At 36.0% G+C, this 22,545-nt stretch overlaps 1 protein-coding gene across 48 annotated transcripts in view; it reads right to left on the bottom strand.

Moving 5' to 3' along the window:
* Nucleotides 1-22,545, bottom strand: part of ZMYM4 (zinc finger MYM-type containing 4) — a 164,638-nt gene that overhangs the window by 65,586 nt on the left and 76,507 nt on the right. For 20 of the 48 annotated variants that reach the window (XM_021095899.2, XM_084963798.1, XM_084963790.1 and 17 more), the window contains 7 exons: nt 19,935-20,459; nt 18,190-18,251; nt 17,666-17,836; nt 10,089-10,173; nt 9,596-9,851; nt 3,316-3,490; nt 2,992-3,204 (listed from right to left, as the gene is read on the bottom strand). In XM_021095899.2, coding sequence (XP_020951558.1) covers nt 2,992-3,204; nt 3,316-3,490; nt 9,596-9,851; nt 10,089-10,173; nt 17,666-17,836; nt 18,190-18,251; nt 19,935-20,459 — 1,487 coding nt within the window. Of the gene's footprint in view, nt 1-2,991; nt 3,205-3,315; nt 3,491-9,595; nt 9,852-10,088; nt 10,174-13,436; nt 13,643-17,665; nt 17,837-18,189; nt 18,252-19,602; nt 19,785-19,934; nt 20,460-22,545 lie in introns of those variants that run through there. The other 28 variants (XM_084963821.1, XM_084963830.1, XM_021095909.2 and 25 more) reach the window with 5 other exon arrangements.

Here is a 22,545-nt window from a genome sequence, read left to right as displayed (position 1 = left end):
CCAATGCCAGATCCAAGCTGCATCTGTGACCTATGCCACAACCTGCAACAATGTCGGATCCTTAACCAACTGAGCAAAGCCAGGGATCGAACCTACATCCTCACACACACTATGTCAAGTTCTTAACCTGCTGAGGCATAACATGAACTCTTTGAATAAACTCAAAAAGAAAGTAGCAGAAATGGCCATGTTCAATGTGCAAGGTTCTGTACTAGGTACTTTCTCATTCTTAGTTCATATAACCCTAAAAACATCCCAGTAACATTGGTAATACATACCCATTTAAAGATAAGAAAATGGACTAAGTTTAATTGCTTTCTCAAAGGTAAAAATCCTATTTGAACAGAAAGTCTAGGAATCAAACCAAGATCTGCTTTACTTCTAAATCCACATTCTGGAGTTCCCTGTTGGCTCAGCGGGTTAAGGACTGGGTATTGTCACTGCAGTGTCACTGCAGCTACCATGGTGCAGGTTTGATCCCTGGCCTGCAGAATTCTGCATACTGTGGGTGCAGCCAAATATAAAAATCACGTTCTTTCTCTAGGCCATAGTACACACTAATATTTGAGAAATTTAATACATATTGGCTAAATTAAATGTAACAAACTTAAGATTTTGAAAATATTTCTCTTCTTGTGGACTATATACCATCTTCCAATGGAATGAATTCGAGTAACTTTCAGAACATGATACAATATCAGGAAAACCATCTTTCGGACAATAATAAAGCACATGAAAATATTGGATCCCCCACCACCATGAGAACAAATATAAGGTGTTTCTAAGGAAGGAATAAACAGTCTAATTCTAAGCCCTATTAATGTGTTTGCAAATTAACAAGAAATAAATGGAAACACTACAATGTTTAAAATTACAAAATTACTGCAAAGTTTTAAGAACAATTTAAAAGAACTTTCCCAATCGACATATATTAAATTCACCAATTTTGATAAACTGTATAAAAACTTACTATTTTAAGAAAAAGAATGATCAGCAAATACACGAAAACAAAAGCACTGTAAAAATGAAAAAGTAAAAAGTTCTTACTATCCCTTTGGGTTTACCAATTTTTTTTTTTTTTTTTTAATGGATGCACCCATGGCATATGGAGGTTCCCAGACTAGGGGTTAAATCAGAGCTGTAGCTACCGGCCTATGCTACAGCCACGGCAATGCAGGATCCCAGATGCATCTGTGACCTACACCATACCTCAGGGCAACACTGGATCTTTAACCCACTGAGCGAGACCAGGGAATCAAACCCACAACCTCATGGTTCCTAGTCAGATTCATTTTCACTGTGACACGATGGGAACTCCAGGTTTATCAACTTTAAAACTGAAATTTTGATCAAAACTTACTAATAAAATATGTCTAATAAAACAGCATAGAAGACATCTGTCACAGAATTCAAGCAGTTCATCCTCTACAAACCTCTTCAATTCATAAAGTAATATATAACTTACATTTTTTCCTATTTCATAAAGAAAAAAACTTAAACAATTAATAGTAAGAATTTTATTTTCTGAATTGCAATTTCAATCATATGGATCTAATTTCAAGAATACATATGCACTTTGGACCTTACCTTGTAAAATAAAAGTGTGTATGTGTGTGTGCAAATAAAAATATATTTTAAAGATAAAAAGGCTGTACATTAAAAGGATCGAACTGGGGACCTCTGAGAAATGCATTGTTTGTGCTTTTCTGCATTTTCAAAACATTGTTCGAAAACATTAACCATATTTGAAATAAAAAAGCCATGCCCTAAAAACACATATTTCAAATTCATTACCAGAAAAACAGTCTGCTCTCTGGATTCTTGGAGTTCCACATCCATGGATTTAACCAAGTGCAAACTAAAAATAATTCAGGAAAGGGGTTCCTGGTGGCTCAGCAGGTGAAACATCCAGCATTCTCACTGATGTGGCACAGTTTAGATCCCTGGCCCAGGAATTTCCACATGCTGAGGGTACAGCCAGAAAAAGTTTCTAGGAAAAAAATCCCAGAAAGTTCCAAAAAGGAAACCAATCTGGTGTATGCTGACAACTATTTACACGGCATTTACACTGTATTTGGTATTATAAGTAATCTAAAAATGATTTAAAGTCTAAGTGAGAATGTGTGTACATTACATACAATTACTATGCCATTTTATATAGGCACTTGGGCATTCTCAAATTTTGATATCTGTATCAGGGTTCCTGGAACCAATCTTCCACAGATACTGAGGGACAACTGTATATGGCACTTGTAAAACTCTAACAGTTTCTATGGAGTTCCCATTCTGGCACAGTGGAAATCAATCTGACTAGGAACCATGAGGTTCCAGTTTGATTCCTGCCCTCAGTCACTGGGTCAGGGATCTGGCCTTGCCTTGAGCTGTGGTAGAGGTCACAAATGAGGCTCGGATCCTGCATTGCTATGGCTGTGGCGGAGGCCAGCAGCTGTAGCTCTGATTAGACCCCTAGCCTGGGAACCTCCATGTGTCCCAGGTGCAGCCTAAAAAGTCAAAAAAAAAAAAAAAACGAAAACAAAAACAGGAGTTCCCGTCATGGCTCAGTGGTTAATGAATCCAACTAGGAACCATGAGGCTGCAGGTTCGATCCCTGGCCTTGCTCAGTGGGTTAAGGATCTGGCGTTGCAGTGAGCTGTGGTGTAGGCTGCAGATGCGGCTCGGATCCTGCGTTGCTGTGGCTCTGGCATAGGCAAGCAGCTACAGCTGCGATTGGACCCTAGCCTGGGAACCTCCATATGCCATGGGAGCGACCCAAGAAATGGCAAAAAGACAAAAAAACAAACAAACAAAAAATAAGTAAATAAAACAACAGTTTCTAAAATATGTGCATTTGACAAATACTACTTACATGTAAAAGTGTTAAGCTAATAAGATATTAATATTTTTGTGATATTGTTGTGATAAATAATTTCTACCAAAGTTTAGGTCCTTCTGAAATGAACAAAGACATTGGGACTAAATGTGATCATGTACCTGCTTATATGCTGTGACACACGCTGAACTACAAAACTTCTTAGACTGTCCCTCTATTTGAAGCATGTGGCATTGTCCAGAGCCACTGTAGCAGTAACCCCCACAATTTTCACAACAGTTCATGGTGAGGTTGTTAGCAGAGCGGAACTTAGAAAAGCAGGTATCACTGCAAAGTTTATGTACCACATTCTGGTAATTAACTTCATGTCGAATCTAGGAATTAAAAAATAACAACTTACAAACAACAAGTAGAGACCATCAAAAGCCGTCCTTTAAGCACAAACATCATACTCCTTCTCCCAATAAAGTAAAAAGATAACTTACAACAGCATTCTTCTGACACATGCTGCATTTGGTTGAAATACTATTCGTATTTATGGTAACAACAGGTTTTCTTTTCAGCTCATATGTTGACAAACATGACTGACTACAAAAATCTTTACTAGTGGTGGTATTTTCAAACTGGGCACTGATCACATCCTTTGGATTTAAAATGTCTCTAAAAATGATAACAAAGATAAAATAAGCCATAGAATAATTCATTTTTTTCTTTTTTTCAACTAGAAAAATCAAATAAAACAAAGGCAATTATAGTGTAGGGAAAGGGCAGAGATATTTAAATCTGAAAACCTGGGTTTTCTTGACTGCACTAATAAATTGCCTTGATCTTCAACGTCTATTCTATAAAATGGAACTAATACATGACTTAGGTTATGGAACTGTTCTGAGGTATACTGTATACTACATTTCAAGATTAAAAGGATATACATCAAAGAGCTATCATTCACTATCTCTAGTAGGTAGGATCATAGGAAATTTTCATTTTGTTCTTTAGGTTCTCCTATATTTTCCAAAAACTCTCTCTCTCTTTTTTTTTAATAGCCACACCTGTGGCATTCAGAAGTTCCCAGGCCAGAGATTAAGCCCATGTCACCACTGCGACCCAAGCCACAGTGGTGACAATGCCAGATCCTTAATCCACTGAGCCACTAGCAAACTCCTCAAAATACTCTTTAAATAATATTACACTTGAAAAATTTTAAAGCCACTATGTTATAAAAGAAAGTATACATTTCAAACTACACAATGCATATCCTAGTAGGGTTATATAAAATTGAAAATTGTTGTATTTAATAACTGAATTTGTAAGCATTAGTAGCAAAAGGCAATGAAGACTAAAACCCAATGATTAAGACTCCCTCCCACTCCACCCCTTATCTCATTCCCAAATTAGCGTTCCCACACAGTAGTTTATCTGATAGTTGAAGTGTAAACCATTTTAAAAACGCCTTGATGAAATTCTCTAAACAGTGTCTCTCTCCCATGAGTATACACTCTTGCAACAGTAAATAAACTGGTATATTCATTCTTACATTTTAAACAGACTATATTAATTCAGTACTTTCAAAGAAAAGATTACAAATATCTCTGCTTCAATAAAAGATCATAGTAAATATAATACAACTCATGTATTAGTTCCCATACCTCATCTTCAATACTTAGACTGTTCTACTATCCACAATTTTTTTTTTGCCTTTACACTTATTTTTTACCAGGTTTTAATGTATTTCATTTATATGGGTATTAATTGAGCAGTTATCTTAAACCAGGAAGTAGCTCAATCCTACATCAAGATATGGCATAAGCACTCAAGGAGCTCACAGTATATGAGGATAAATAGACAAATGACAGATAAAATACCGTATCAGAAGCATTTTTTTTTTGGGGGGGGGTCTTTTTTTTTTGCCATTTCTTGGGCCACTCCTGCGGCATATGGAGGGGTTGAATCGGAGCTGTAGCCGCTGGCCTACACCAGAGCCACAGCAACTCGGGATCCGAGCCTCATCTGCGACCTACACCACAGCTCAAGGCAATGCCGGATTCTTAACCCACTGAGCAAAGCCAGGGATCAAACCCGCAACCTCATGGTTCCTAGTTGGATTCGTTAACCACTGAGCCACGATGGGAACTCCCCAGAAGCATTTTTAACATAGAAAAGTATAATAATTTTGTAAATATATATAAACAAAATGCACTAAAGAAATGAAGAAACAAGTGTTTAGATAAGATGGGAAACAAAAAGCTACCCAAAAGAAGGTGACATTCAAGCAGGACCTTAAAAAGGAGTTTTTTAGAAGGCTAAAGAAATAAAAGAGTTGGGGAGTAGCATATATCAAGGCAAGGGATGCATAAAAGCAGGTATTTCTAAATTCTCTCAGTATGCTTAGCATCTAATTACTTTTTTTTTTTTTTTTTTTTGACTGTTAGAGCCACACCAGCGGCATAGTGAAGTTCCCAGTCTAGGGGTCGAATCAGAGCTACACTTACCAGCCTACGCCACATCCACAGCAATGCATGATCCAAGCCACATCTGCAAGCTACAATGCAGCTCACGGCAATGCCAGATCCTTAACCCACTGAGTGAGGCCAGGGTTCAAACCCGCATCCTCATGGCTACTAGCCAGTTTGTTACTACTGAGCCACAAAAGGAACTCCCAAGTCCAATTACATGTAATTCTAATAGATTACATCTTACACCAGGATAAAAGGAATGCTCTCATTTCAGATGGTAAAAATGCAGAAAAGATACAGAAAATTTTGAAAGAATTACCTTTCTGAGTGCGATTATATCAAGAAATCTAACAGAATTTTAAAAAATTACCCTCCAAATTATCTCTCTAATGTAGGATTTGAAATGCATTTTTAAAAAGAAATAGTTAAGTCCCTATTACTAATGAAACCTATACATTAAATGATGATTAGCCAAAATATATTCAGAGTTTAGGTTAAATTCAAGATGCTAAGATATCTGGTTAATAAATGATTGAGAAAAATAAAGTTGTTACATCAAATAGATAATGAGTTTCTTTTGACCTAAGTTGTGCTGCTATATTTCTACTGGTCTATCAGGAAGAAAACCTTTTCTATCTCTACCTATTCAAATTAAAGTAAAAATCTTTCTTACAGGGACTGACTTACAAATTAAACCTGTTTGACTATACGGGAGGAAAATGCATGTGCCAATACTAACCAGCCGTGTCACACCAAACAAATCACTTAAATTCTTGGAATCTAATTTCTGTGTATTTAAGACACAATCCAAATCAACCACTTTTTTTTGTTTGTTTTTCATTTTTGGCCACTCTGTAGCATATGGAGCTCCCAGGCCAGGGATAAGATCCAAGCTGCGGTTGTGGTCTAAGCTGCAGCTGTAACAACACTGGATCCGTAATTCACTGTGCCAGGCTGGGGATCGAACCTGTTCCCAGTGTTCCCAAGGCACTGCCTATTCCACCACACCACAGCAGGAGCTCCCAAATCAACAATTCCATAATCAGGTTAACCAGACCATTCCAAACTGTTACAAAGACTGTGTAAGTAAGGGGGGAAATAGGGAAGGAAAGGAAAAGTGGTAAAAAGGGTATGAAAGAGTAGTTCAGAAAATGGAGTACAAGTAAAAACATTACTGATCAGTGGGTGAGGACTGAATGGCAAGAGAAAATGATATTCTATAAGATGAGAAACAGATAAAGTTAAGATAGAAAATGTACAATGAGATCCTGCTGTAGAGCACTGGGAACTACATCTAGTCACTTATGATGGAGCATGATAATGTGAGAAAAAAGAATGTATACATGTATTTGTGACTGGGTCACTTTGCTGTAAGTAGAAAACTGATGGAATACTGTAAAACACCTATAACGGAAAAAATAAAAATCATTATTAAAAAAAAGATAGAAAATATGGTGAGGAAAATGCTGAGTTGAGAGGCAGGCAAGGAGTACCTCAAAGAACAGAAAAGGGTGAATGGTAAAGAATAAGGAATAAAAAAAGAATAGAATAAGTGAATGAAGAGGTAAAACAGTTAAAAGTCAAAGACCAGGAGTTCCCGTTGTGGCACAGTGGTTAACAAATCTGACTAGGAACCATGAGGTTGCGGGTTCAATCCCTGCCCTTGCTCAGTGGGTTAAGGATCCGGCGTTGCCATGAGCTGTGGTGTAGGTCTCAGATGCAGCTCGGATCCTGCGTTGCTGTGGCCCTGGTGTAGGCTGGGGGTTACAGCTCCGATTCGACCCCTAGCCTGGGAACCTCCATATGCTGCGGGAGCAGCCCAAGAAATGGCAAAAAGACAAAAAAAAAAAAAAAAAAAGTCAAAGACCAAACATTACAAAAGAAGAAAATATAATCTTAAAATTAATTACACAAGATCAGGAGTTCCCCTTGTGGCCCAGTGGGTTAAGGACCCAACCTTATCTCTGTGAGGATGCAGGTTTGATCCTTGGCCTGGCACCCTCTTAAGGGTCCAAGAGCTGCCATAAGCTGTGGCGTAGTCCACAGCTGCAGCTCCAATTCACCCCTGGTCCAGGAACTTTCATGTGCCACAGGTGTGGCCATAAAAAGAAAAAAATTACATAAGATCAGACAGAGAGCTAAGATATGACAGGCAGGTAAAAACGACTATCTCCAAATAATAGAAGGCAAACACCAGAGACCAAAAGAATATAATACATTTAGATGAGAACAACATATATGGACAAGAAACAAAAAACGCATAGGGAGAGCACACACTTTAGAACTTTGGTGAGGCATTCCTGTTGTGGAGCAGTGGCTAATGAATCCGACTAGCAACCATGAGGTTGCGGGTTCGGTCCCTGCCCTTGCTCAGTGGGTTAAGGATCCGGCGTTGCTGTGAGCTGAGGTGTAGGTTGCAGATGCAGCTCGGATCCCGAGTTGCTGTGGCTCTGGTGTAGGCCGGCTCTGGTGTGGCTCTGATTAGATCCCTAGCCTGGGAACCTCCATATGCCGAGGGAGTGGACCTAGAAAAAGGCAAAAGAAAAAAGAAAAAAACAACTTTGGTGAGTTTCCTATGGCCATTTTGAAATTCACTGATAAATCCTTGCAATATATATCTATGACTATTACTATGAAAGGAGAAATATTGCTGAAATTTTACAAAGTGCTGGTTCCTAAAGTTAAGAATTAAATAAACATAAAAGGAAGTTATTACGTGAAATTATTTCATGGCAAAATAAAAATCAGAGAAAAAATCATATTAAAAATTATAATTTCCAGTTGATTTAGTCTTAGAATCTGAATAATATACTGGAATACAGAAATGAGATATGTGGTACATAAGCACTCATTTTTAAAAGCATGTTTCATAATTCAAACAGTATATATAAGAAGTCTATTTTCAATCACTACATTAAACTTGAAACATAATAGGGATGTGCATATAACTTCCTGAAAAAACTTCTAACCATATTCAAATGTCTTTTAAGTTTTTTTTTTGTTTTTGTTTTTTGCTTTTTAGGGCCACACCCATGGCATATGGAGACTCCCAGGCCAGGGGTCTAATCGGAGCTGTAGCCACTGGCCTATGCCATGGCCACAGCAACATCGGATCTGAACATCATCTGTGACCTATACCACAGCTCACGGCAATGCCAGATCCTTAACCCACTGAGCCAGGACAAGGATCGAACCCTCAACCTCATGGTTCCTAATAGGATTCTTTCAGCTGCGCCATGACAGGAACTCCTGAAGTTTCTTTTTATATACCTTTTTCCAACTGAACCAGAAGAGGGAGCATCTCCTTCCCTTTCTAGACAGAGAAATGGCAGCATCCATGTGAGAAACTGTAAATACAAATATCTAAACTAAACTAATAAATCATGGTTTGAGTAGATTGACAACAGAGACCAAAGTGTTTCAGAACGAGAGAATTTTCATCTTTTCCTGGTTTACCTATACAGTTTCTAATAACCACCTTGTGAAATTAGGCTAAATTAGTTCATGTTCCTCAAATATCATCAGGATGACTTTATGAGGATCACCAAAAAGTAAAAGGCCATTCTTTTTGGCCATTAAACACTGAAATGGAAACTTTGAGATAGTTCAGAGACATTGAAAAGATAAAAATACATACACTGGGAGTTCCCATCATGGCACAGCAGAAACGAATCCAACTAGGAACCACGGGGTTTAGGGTTCAATCCCTGGCCTCGCTCAGTGGGTTAAGGATCTGGTGTTGCCGTGAGCTGTGGTGTAGGCCACAGAAAAGGCTCAGATCTGGCGTTGCTGTGGCTCTGGCATAGGCCAGCAGCAACAACTCTGATTAGACCCCTAGCCTGGGAACCGCCATATGCCATGGGTGCGGCCCTAAAAAGACAAAAAAAAAACATACACTGGAATCTATTTAAAGTTAAGAAAAAAATGTTATCCATTACGTAATAGGAAACATTATACAAACATTAAATATTTGTTGGATTTAAATATCTATTGCCTGCAGTTACAAGATAAGATATTGTGGTCCTAACACCCCTAAATGGTATAGTTTTTGTTTTATAAAGCATCTCAACCACTAAGAATGGTAAAGTATGTTTCAAAAGCATCTCATTATATAAAAGGCACATTATTTAAAAAAAGCTGAACACCTAGCATCCAAAATGACTGAAAACAGCAACATGTTGATACTAAACAATGTGATTATTTCTCAAAAAAAAAAAAAAAAACAAGGAAAGGCAGAAAATTAAACAATATACAGATAAAAACAAATTATCTTAAAAGAAAGGAAACAAGATAATTTAGAATTTTGCTGTACTTTGAGCAACTTGAACAAGTTTTCTTAGTGGGAGGAGGCGGTGGGCGGGCAGGTGGAACTGTATATCCAGTGAGGCACAGTGTAGAGCAGAATAGCTGAGTAGACCCTTTCCTCTGATAAGCAGTTTGCCCCTTCTGGAGGATTTTTTTACAACCAGAACAGGAAACTCGAACAGCTGTGGCTGGAACTGAAGGAAGCATTTTATTCATGCCAGATGACGCCAGTGAAGGCTGAAAGCCAGTAGTCAACTGTGGAGCTTTAAAAGAAAATTGAAAAAAATTTTTACTTTTTACCATGAATTTTAAGTAGGCATCCTCTCTCTCTCTCCTAGAACTAGTCTTGAAACCCAACACTAATTATGGAATAAACAATTAAAGCCATTCTAAACAGGCAGAGAGAGCTGCCTAGTTTACTAATATAAGTAGATACTTCATCTCACTCATACTTGTCGGAATAAATAAACATGATTCATTTATTCAGTTCTGTTTCTTACCAAGAGGACTGCCACTGACTGAAAACACAGCACTAATTTTCAGTTCCCCCTCTTGAGTTTTTTGCTGTTGGCCATGACTATACTCCTTTAAAAAAAAAAGAAAGAAAAGAAAAGAAAAGAAATAAATACATAGAGCAAAAAATTAATAAAATATATCTAAAGAAATCCAGACATTCAAGACATTTTACTATAGCTATATCGGGGTGGAAAATGTTTACTACATTAACATTAATAAGAAATAACAGCAAGCAAGCTATAATTACAATAAGGGTATTTTACAACATGTTTGTGTATGCTGAGAGTAAGAGGTAAAAAGTGAAAGTAGTCATCTATTTACCCTGTAAACACTGCCAGATATTTATAAGTCAGTTTTTTAATTCTTATTATTACAGTACTTTAAATTGCTGTTTACCTATTATAAAAGTAATACACACTTACTATACAAAATGTATACAAGTAGAAATGAAAAAAAATTCTAATCATATTTCTATTACCTCCAAAACCATCACTATTATTCTTTCATTGTATTTCTTTCCAGTCTTTTCCCTCCTGTGTTTCTTTACACTTAGTCATAATTATACTGAATATATCATTCTAATAAAATGATTTTTGATCACTTGAATCAACTGAACATTTGCATATAATTACATATTACTTCAAAATCACTTCTAGTGGCTAAATATCAGCGCTTTAAAAGTTGGAGTCCAAGAATCCCTGAGGTCTATAAATGTACTTGCGGCAGTCTATGAGAATTTTAACAAATATTTTAAAAGTCTGAGTTTTTATTTCAATGATTTTTTTTTTATTGAATGGAAACATATTTTTAGCCATGAATAACCACATATAACTGAGTAATACTACAAGTTTTTAGTGCTATTGTTTGCTTTTCCACTTATATTAATGCGTTGTGAAACCCCTAAGTGGTAGATTTAACTTTTTATTTGAATTCACTGTTTATCACACTGAAACTTGCAAAACCCTGGAAGACTTCTTATTCTTGGAAATCTCAGGCAACTCCAACATACCCCTTTCTTTTTGTAGTAAGAGGTGCCTGTATATTTATTACTTGAGTACAAGAAATCCTGATATATATTATTTAACAGATAACAGATTCAACAAGAATGAGAGTGGGGTGAGGTTAGGCACTTGCCTCAGGCACAAATTAAGGCACCGAAAATCTCAGTAATATTTTAAAACTCAAAAATGCAAAATCTCTAATAAAGAAAAATCCAAAACTTTAAATAAAGTACAGGATCAGTATTACTAATTTTTCCTTTGACCTTAGGCTCCAATTTGATAGCCATGTATGGCACTGAAATTATATAATCACATTTGATGTTGGTCTATTTGTTTCCACACATTTGCTTTAAACAGTAATGCCATGATGAAACATCTTTGTAAATATTCATACACTCATATTTAGGCTTATCTCCTAAGGAGAGGATCTTTAAAGTGGAATTACTAGGTAAGTAAGTACATAGTAAGATTCTTGATGCACAATGACAAATTATTTTTTTTAATTTACTAATATTTATTCTAGCAATTTGTGAAAAAAAGCCACTTAGAAGTCTTTTCCCACTGTTTCAATTTCTAATTTTTTAAATATCCATTTACCAAAAAAACAGCATTAAATGATAACAATATTAACACCTTACAGCAGCTGCTATCAACATTTCAATATGTACTTTGAGTTAAAATTTTATGTACTATAGTTTCGTTATTTTCTTTTGTTTATTCTTGGCCACGCCAGTGGCATACAGATGTTCCCAGGCTGGGGATCGAACCCGCACCATAGCAGTGACCCAAGCCGCTGCAGTGACAATGCCAGATTCTTAACCCACTGTGCCACAAGAGAACTCCTAAAGTTTCCATTTATATCCCAAAAATCTGACAGTTTTTACCTCTGTGATTTCTTCTGTTTTTGTTTATTTTTTTTGTTTTTGCCACTCCTGCGGCATACGGAGGTTCCCAGGCTAGGGGTCTAATTGGGGTTGTAGCCATCGGCCTACACCACAGCCACAGCAACGTGAGATCCGAGCCACATCTGCAACCTACACCATAGCTCATGGCAACGCTGGATCCTTAATCCACTGAGCAAGGCCAGGGATCGAACTGGCAACCTCATGGTTCCTAGTCAGATTCGTTAACCACTGAGCCACAAGGGGAACTCCAATTTCTTCTGTTTCTTACAAAGTTCTACTTTCACAATAAAATACTAAGAAAGTGGTTTGATTGTTTATAATATAATCCTTTATTCAAGAGGTCAGCAAACTTTATCTCCAAAAGGCCACATATTTTTTATTTTTTGGGGGCATACTATCACAACCACTCAACTCTGCCCTGGTAGAGCAAAAGCACATATAGATAATGTGTAAATGAATGAATGTGGGAATGACCCAATAAAACATTATTTATAAAAACAGTGTGCAGAAAAAGACAAAACAGAAACAAATACTGCAGGATAGATTTGGCCCTTTGCTGATAGACAATTTGCCAACTCCTGCTTTAATCCATCTGGGATTTATTTATTTTGATGTATAATGGACATTTTTCTTTTACATTCTCTGAATAGCTGGTGAATTCCTTCCACTCACCACTCACATGTCAAATTCTTTTAAAAACGTCTCTTGTGGCGATCTATTCTGCATAATTATCAGGCCGACTACTCTTAAGACATCACACTATCCTAATGAAAATAATTGTGAGCTATTTAATAGTTTGCCACATCTACAATTTTTAGAATATAAGTGTAACGTAATGTGTGTGTGCATGTCTATTCCTCTTTAAAACACAAGAAACTACTGATATTTTCTTTAGAGCTGTGTCAAAACTACATCTTGGAGTTCCCATCGTGGCTCAGCAGAAACGAATCCAACTAGTATCCATGAGAACACAGGTACAATACCTGGCCCCGCTCAGTGGGTTAAGGATCCGGTGTTGCCGTGAGCTGTTGTGTAGGTCGCAGACATGGCCTGGATCTGGAGTTATGTTGGTTGTAGCGCAGGCCAGTGGCTACAGCTGATTCAACCCCTAGCCTGGGAACCTCCATATGCCACCGGTGCGACCCTAAAAAGACAAAATAAATAAATAAATAAACCTTCATCTTAATTAAGGAATAGCTAGTAGCTTACATTTTTTAAAAAATCTCTCCATTCATTCAAGTTGTTTTATCTGATGTAAGCACTTCTTAATTGCTTTGCTGTAGGAAATAGTATATCTTTTCATCATATTATCTAACTGGGAAACAAATGATTTATAGAAATATTGCTGTTTTATATAACTAAAATTCAACTACCTACTCCACTAAACTTTCATGAATTGTATTAATTTTCTAATAAAGATCCTTACCAGCAAATGATGATAATTTTGTCTCCCCTTTTCCATTACTTCTTCTAATTTCTTTAACATGTATTAGGTCGAAAATCCAACAAGAGTTAAATAATAATGCTGACATCAGTAATTTGTGTTCTTTTAGTAATTATTAACAGAAGGTTTCCATCATTTTACTTTTAAATTCAATGACTGTTATTGATCAGAAGTAGATATTTCCTTACCTGATCAAGAGAGTATCTATTATAAGAAATGCATAGTGAATTACATAAAATGTCTTTTTGGCATCTATACATCTAAGTAGTCTTATCTGACATGTTGATGAAGTTATATATTAAAATATTTTCCAATACTGACTCATCCTACATTCTATATTAAATTATAAGTTAAAAAAAATCTTTAAATCTCAGAAAACTCCAGAAAAAAATTATTACTCATGGGCATACTTTAATGGTCTCTAGTCAGCTCTTTCTCACTGTCTGTGACAGTTATTTCAAACTTCTGATACATTCCTTAAGGCTCAAGTACATATTACTTATGTAATACAGTACAATAAATATATATCTTAAGTACTCTGCTTGTATACCCCACAATGCCTCAAGGCAGAATCATGATGTTTATGTTAGTATCCTCCCAACAATGAAAATTTTACAAGTAATTAATAACAAACCAATGACTAATAACTTCAGAAAAGAAAATTCCCATGACCCAAAATCTTTCAGAAGCAGAAAGGTATCAAAACAAAACAAAAAAATTCTTTACCATTATCTTTACCTTCCCTTTGTTAAAACCATAAAGTATATATAACAGTATCCCAAGAAAGTATTCTAGAAGTACTGACGGTTTTTACTGGGTTCTATAGCCAAGTTAACCTGACAAGGCTGAAAAAAAAAGCCCCAACATTTAATTACTGCATTCTACTTTCTAAGACTATATGACTCACAACTGTGACAATAAATTGATTTGTTTCCCATCCTAATCCATTTACTTTAAAGAGTGATTACAGATTAGCTTTCCTTTTATTATGAGCAAAAAGGAAAGAAAAAAAAATGATGATTCTAAGGTAATACTACTGAATTTCTAGCTTATACTACTGAATTTCTAGCTTTTAGAATCTACAGAAAAGGAGGGGGGAAATGAGGTCTCTGGCTCTTTAAAAAGTTCTTATTTTAAAAACTTCTCTACTCGTTTTTAAAAATAACTTTTATTTATAGAAAGATTGATAGACTAATAACAATAAGACCTTGATTCAGGCCCCAGACTGGTTCCTTCCTAGCCATATGGCCTTGAGTAACTAACTTAACCTCTATGAACCAGAGTCCTCTTATCTAAAAACAGAGTTGATACCATCTGCTCTGGCTTCCTTAAACTGGAGGCTGAAACAATATAGTACACATAAAAGTACTTGTAATTATAAATATTATATACAGAATATATTCTAGTAACATGCACTAGGATTAGAATGAAGAAATGAAACTGGGAGGACAAATGATGTTAGGCCAGTAACAGAGGTAGAAGGATGTTAACTGGCAAGCCCAGGAAATTAGAACTGAAGAAATAATCAAGAGCAAATGGAAAGAAGTAGTTAAATACATATAAACACACATTTGAGTATCTTAGGAAAAGCAAAAAAATGAAGACCAAAATGAATGTGTAAAAAGGAGAATTAGGAAGTAAGTTGAAAGCAAAGCCACAGTTAAGCCAAGAGAAAAAGCCAAGGAAAGTTTTGACAAGATTCCAGAAGCTAAAGGTATGATCTTATTAAGCTAAGAGAAAAGTTATTACTAGTAACTGATGGTCAAAAGTAAAGACTGACCACAGCTGTTAAATCTATTGCTATTTTATGAGCATTAGATTAAGAGTACTGTTTCAGAGTCTAAGAAAATAATATGCCAGAACACCTTTTTCCAGTCTATGGGAAAGGAGTAAGAGTGATAAAACATTAGGCAGTACTGAACAAGGAATATAGATTTTCAATGGTCACTGAGAAAAAAATACCTGAAAGAACAGGACAATGAAGAAGGGAGTGGGAGAAGGGGTGAGAGAAAGTAGGAGGAGGAGAGGAAATAGAAGGGGAAAGTAGTGGAGGGGGAGGAAAGAGAAGAAAGGGAAGGGAAAATAAAAAAGAAAGATAGATCCAGGTATCTACAGTTTAACATGAGGTCTCCTGAGAGATTTCTAGAAGAGTTATCAAAGGTCTGATCCCACAGGATTGGTGTAGCTGATAACAGAGAGGACTTTTCTGAGAAAACCTAGCTTTACACACTCACATGCTAAGACATTATTGTAGGGTCAAGGTAAAGAATGCTTCTGGACCTTATGACTAGGACATTCCTACTCGGTTCTCAAGAATCCAGAATCCCATCAATCAGGTGGTGAGGCCTTGGGGAAATTCTTCCCCCAAATCATGATGAAAACTTCATACTCAGCATCTCATAACACATTATTTTACTTTAAATAGTGTACAAAAATATAGGCGTTTCTGTGCCCCAACAGTTCCATTCAATTGGTATTCTCCAGCTATTGTAATCTCTGACTGTTTTTTCAAAACAGTAATACAAAAAACCCTTCCTGATCCCTTCTGCCCCTAACGTATTTGGTCTTTGCTATAACTACCTCTTCATCCCAGGGAAAGTGTCACTGAGTTATGTACAAGGAAAAAAGTGATGCCTTTGGTACCCTGCCAGCATTATGATTTCTTATGGATTTCGCATGTCCAGACAGGGGCATGTAAGGAGACAGGAGATCTGCTCTGTATCAACATGGTACTAGTCTTCTGAAGCATATACACTGTCCTATGAACTTCTACATGTCAGGATATTTCTTTACCCCTAATTCAGATATTCAAAACCTCCATCTTGCCTGCTTCTATTAACATGCTTTCAATCGAATTTCTATTCAGATATTTTCATATTCCTACTCTACCACCTTCTTCTTTGTAGCCACCACACTCATACCTATCCAACTCCTACAGCTCTATCATTACTACCCTATACAGCTACCCTCTACTGGGCACAGTGGAATTCTCACTTCACTGAAGCATCAATGTGAAGCATCCTATATATCACCTACATCTATATATCACCCATTCTTCCATTTCCTTACTCTAAAAGAGTGGTTCTCAACAGCAGAGGATTTTGTTCCCCAGGGTACATTTGGCAATGTCTGGAGAAATGGTGCTACTGGCATCTAGCAGACAGAGGTCAAGATGTTAAACATCCTACAATGCACTGGACAGCCCCTCACAACAAAGAATTAGCTGGCCCAGAATGTCAATAGTGCCAAGAAACCTTGCTTAGAGACATCTGAGTGAAAAAATCCTCTTGCACAGAAGTCTCACATTCTCAACCTCCCTAATATAAAAGAAAGACAAGGAAAGGTAACCTTTCTCCAGATCAAATGTTATTTCAAAAAACAGTTAACTCTTGCTATCTTTACTTCTCCGCTTCTGCACTTACACCATCTGTATAAAACACAGACTACCCTCAGACAACTACTGTTATTGCATATTCAACCTTTGGTCTTTCTCCTACATTCCAAAAATGATTACAGAATCTGATATAGTCTCTTTATTTCATTCCAACAACTGCAATATCACTAACTGAATGGATAACTTCAATGACTTCAGGATTCCCAATTACAGGATCTCTATGACTTTTACCTCCACAGCAACCTTAAATAACAGAGCTCTATCCCTACTCTTATTACTCACAGATCTCAAATTTGGAATCCTGTATCACCAATCAAAACATCCTTTAATCTTCTACCCAATGACCTAATGAATTAGTTCTTTAATTAACTGACTCTTCGAAGAATAACCTGTCCATTAATCCCTTCTGAAAAACACTTACATACATAGTCTATACTTCATTAGCAGTAACTGCAAACTCAAATCACACCATAAACTCATAAACCACCATAAGAAACCCTCAGCCATGTCTGCTGTATCAAACTCAAATTCCTAAAGACTCACTTTCCCTAAAACTGTAAAAACTACCCAACAGTGGTATTAAGGAACAAAGTGGATTAAAAGCCTTAATTACTACTCAGGAAAAGTTTCCTATAACTTGTGTTGAATCCTTAGCAGTATTCTTACAAGACAATTCAATTGCCTCAACCTTCATTAAGAGTCTCCTCTCACCCTTGTCAACAAAACACTTCACTTCTTAATCAAGAAATTCCTCTCTCAAATGAATAATTCATGTGTGGAACAAAAAGAAGGGGGGGAAAAAAGGTGAAATGTTTACTTGAGCATTGTCAGGTTCATCTTTAATTTTGTCTAGTAGTCCCTGCTGTGGTGCCATTGCTTTGTCATACTCATCATCCAAAGGTTCTTCTTTAATTCTAATATTTGATGCAAAGGAATTTCCCAGTTCCGAACCAATGGATTCTTTATTGGCAAATGGATAGCTGGAATCCTAAAACACAATATAAAGGATTAATAAATATTCAGATTTTAAAATTATTCCTCTTCAGGTTTAACACCCAAAGAAAAGCTCACTGGAAATGAAGAACTCAATGGAAATTCATTATGGTCCCTATGCCTACAAGTAAATGTGATATGCATCTAAATATCAAATACAAATTAAGAATCTAAGAGCAGAGGCTTCCTAGAACATCTCCAAAGATGTTCTTACCCAAATAATAAAGGAAAAATTTTTAAAAATCAGTGTTCTACCTAACACATATAGTTACAATTTAGAAAATCACATAAAGAAAACTTTGACACTTGCCACAGTTACAGCAATCTACATACACACTGAAAACTTACCCTAAAGTTTGTTTCTGGGGTTTGTGGTAAATGGGTATGTAATGTTTCTTCAACTTGATTAGCTATTGAAAGAAAAAAACAAAACAAAACAAACACATGTATATGAATAACAAATCTTATAAAAAGTGACCTAAAAAGCTATCATTCGACAATCACCTCTCTTTTCCAACAAAGATGCTCATTAGAGTGAAATGGGTCCTAAAAAAATACCCAAAAGGTAGTTTCACTCAAAACAATCTGTCCCCACCTAAAGTTTAGCCTCACCTCACACTACTTCCTTGTCCAAAACTAAATCAAGTGGTTATTTTATTCATTATGCTCTGAAAGCACTTATGTTGGTTCGTCCCCATTTCTACTTATATCATTCCAAGTCCCCTCTATCTTAATCTTTAGAGTCCTCTAGACTTAGCTCAATTCAAAATTTACCTCTTCTCTTAAAAAACCTTCCCTTGTCTACTGAATTAAAAATCATCTCTAAGAATACCTAAAACATAGTCTCAGTTATTTGAAAGAAATCTTATTGTATTGTGTTATGACAAACTCTTCCACCACTCTCTTTAATTATAAATTAAATCTTATGCTTTTCAACTGGTCACTGACACTTAAACTACCTGACTTGTCTTGTCCCTTCTACTATTAGACATTACATTGCCTGAAGATAAGTACCCTCATAATTTAACCCTCATAGGGACACTGAAAATATATATTGAATAATATGTACTGAAAAATATGGTATACCCTTGTACGGCCTTGCACACACTGGATACTTAATTGCTCTTTATAACAATATTGATTAGTTCTTTTCTAGCATATTTTTCCTAGTACTGTAGAAGAAATATAAGGGTTGGTATATTCTACCTTGCTTTCCTTCACATCTATGAATATTTATTGAAATAATACTATTTTCACTACACCAGGTTAGGCCCCAAGAACAAAAAGATGAGTAAGATATGATCCGGCCCTCGATAAACTCCTACACTAGTATATAAGGCAAAACAAATGCAGAGCTATAATACTGTGTGACAATTACTATAAATAATGAGGCATAAACAAAATGCTATGGTAATATAGGTAAGGAAACAAACATTCTTGATGTAGAGAGGTTAGGGATGACTAAAGGGTAGAAGAGATTTAGAGTTAGGTATTGTTGGATAAGAAGCACTTTTACAGGCATATATAAAAAGAGAGAAAACATGCAGGCAAATGGAACAGCAAGAGGAAAGAGAGGTACAGAAATAAGAAAATGCATATATTCAAGAATGGAACTGAAGCTGAAATACAGGGTATACTTGGCAAAGAGGTCCAAGAGGATTCTAAAGAAACTGCTAAACATAAAATAGAAATGTTATCAAAAAGAAAAACCCTTCCTAATTTGGACTAATTTGTGGGACAGCAGTTTGAATTAGTGCTTACAGCACAAAGAAGTTAAATCCAACTTCAGGTTCCAATGTTCAACCAAAGAAAATGAACAGGTGATTCGAGTATCTTGCCTTCTCATCAAAATATTGCAACCAGGGGAGGGAGAAATGAGGTTTAGAGCTATTTTTCAACCATTTATACCATTACCAATAGTTACTGGGAGAATTTCAGTCACTCTGCAAAGAACAAGGATAAAAGAAAAATGACAAGCTTACAATGAATTTAACTGTTCATATTTTGCTTAGCATCAGAAGTAATAAAAGCTGTATTATTATCAGTACGTTGTTACTTATTGTGTTTTATGGCTCTATTCCAATAATTATTACCTGCTTTATCAAAAAAACTGCTTTTCAACCTTGAATCCAACTCTTTATGGGGTTTATCCAACCGTTTTTCACGTTCATGATAAGTTAGGTCTCTATTTTTCTCCTTTCCAGAAAATGTCTCTTTGCTGTTTTCTCTTACTAGACTAAAATCTTTCCGTATTGATTTAAAGACAGAAACCTGATCAAACTGTTTAGGAAAGTCTTTTTTTAATTTATTTTGAATCTGTATTTCATTTTCATTGTCTGATTCATGCTGTGTGACTCTTCTCTCTACTTCCAAGCTATCATCAGTATGAATTGAAGAAACAAGATTGTCCTTTGAACTAAAATCCTGTTCATCCTCATTGTCACTACCAACGACTGGAATTCCTGCAAGATCCCCAGAGTTCAAAAAATAATCATCTTCATCCAGCAATGAATTTTCAGATCCTGTTTGATTCGGCATTCCATAAGACATGCTGTCAAGGGTAGGAGTTAAGTTGTGGTCTATATCTTCAGACATTTCTGTATCCATGATACCACCACCTTAAAAAGTAAAATACTGTTTAGACAAATAATAGTGCTAAAGATGACCATATTTATAAGGTCTGTCTGGTAATTAACCAAATATAGTTTTTTCTTCTCAAATAAAATATAGATAATAGTACCATAGTATTCAATTAGAACTTTGATATAGGTGTGACAAATATGATATTTCTGTCTGACAGATAAGGAGGTAAGGATGTAAAACTTGAGAAACTATTTCAGGTTAGAAGGAAAGTCAATGTGATATAGAAAAAAAAGAGTATCAACGTCAGAATCAGACGTATCTGCTGGAATCAGCATTACAACTTAAAATCTATGTGACCCTGAAAAATAAACTCAGGTTTCTTAATGTATTGAATAATATAATACTCACCTTGGAAATTAATTTTTGGTGAGGTTTAATGATAGAGTACATAAAAAGCCTATTAACACAGTGACTGACACATAGAAGGGAATATAAAAGTGATAATTATCATTATCATAGAGACTATTCTGGGGATTTGAGATTAGAACCCAGATCTCTGATCTCAAGAGTCCTAATTTCTCTGCACTAACTCTAATAAACACTTATAACAGCTAATGTTACAAGGATAAATATTTAATCATAAAAATAAAATTTATCCAAGCCAGAATAAAGTTTAAAAATTATTTACTGTTCAAAACTACAAGTCCAAAATAAAATGAAACAAAACAAAACAAAAAATTCCCAGCTCTGTTATCTATTTTTCCTGCCCTAATTCACCTTTCACAGTCAAATTTCTAGGCGAAAAGTCTACATTGGTTTGTTTGTACTTCATCTGCCAACCATTAATACTTTGAATTTAATACAACCTGGTTCCCTACTTTGCATTGGAACGTCTCTCATTAAGATCACCAATAATTTTCTCATGGAGTTCCCATCATGACTCAGTGGTTAACGAATCCAACTAGGAACCATGAGGTTGTGGTTTTGATGCCTGGCCTTGCTCAGTGGGTTAAGGATCTGGCATTGCCGTGAGCTGTGGTGGAGGTTGCAGATGCGGCTTGGATCTGGCGTTGCTGTGGCTCTGGCATAGGCTGGAGGCTACAGCTCAGATTAGACCCATAGCCTGGGAACCTCCATATGCCTCAGGTGCGGCCCTAGAAAAAGACACACACAAAAAGACAACAATAGCAATAATAATAATAATAATTTCCTCATGGTCAAATCCATTTGATTTTTCAATCCTTATTTGGCATATCCCTCCTAGATAAAATACTTTTGGTTTCTTTGACACTGTTATTTCTTCCTACTTTTGCAGTTTTTTTACTAATTTATTTCATATTTCTCTTCCTCTGCTGTACATGCTCAATATTTCACTTTTCATCTCATTTTATACACTCAGACTATTTTATTCACCACCAGAGCTTTAACTTTTGCTGTTGACTTCCTAAGCATTTTAGCTTAGACTCTTCTTCCAAGATTTAGATGTCTACATTCAACTAGCTTCTAGGGACCTCCAACTTAAGCACCTCTAAAACCAAATTCATCATCTTTCTATTCCAAGCATACTTTCTTGTATTTCCATTACTTAATTAACGGCATCACCAAGTCAGCAGTTTGCTCAAGATTAAAAAAAGAGAATCACTCCAATTCTCCTTCCCCCTGGACAAATTCTATAAACTGTACTAATTAATATCTCTCTCAAATCTATGTCCTCCACTTGGTATCATTTGAACACTCCACATCTCTTCCTGTTGACAGTGTACTAACTCAATCCATATGGCTACCTAGGGAGAAACCATATTCTTCCAAACCCTGCCATCAAACCACATTTAATTGGTCCATGAGCAGACAAATTAGAACTGATAAATACACAGAGTTAGGCAGAGACCGAAAATATTAATTGCACCAACAGTCTTGCTTTTATTTGTTTCTGAAGGCCAGATGCACCCTTCATGTGGCTGCTTCTTCAAATCATTCACTGAGTTCCATGACCCAGGATGAATTCCTCTTTTTATTTAAGCTGATTTGAGTTGGATTTCTTGTAATCAAGTCCTAACTGATACAGGGTCCAAATGAAAGCTTTCCTTAAGTTGTTCTCCTTTATAAAAACACCAGAATTAT

This window comes from Sus scrofa, chromosome 6 (assembly GCF_054392235.1).
Source record: "Sus scrofa isolate SSC_HxYL_T2T_F1_AM1 chromosome 6, Sscrofa_HxYL_maternal_Yorkshire_Landrace_v2.0, whole genome shotgun sequence".
Taxonomy (NCBI): domain Eukaryota; kingdom Metazoa; phylum Chordata; class Mammalia; order Artiodactyla; family Suidae; genus Sus; species Sus scrofa.
The sequence above is the reverse complement of the archived record's forward strand: the minus strand, read 5'-3'. Positions and strand labels throughout refer to the sequence as shown.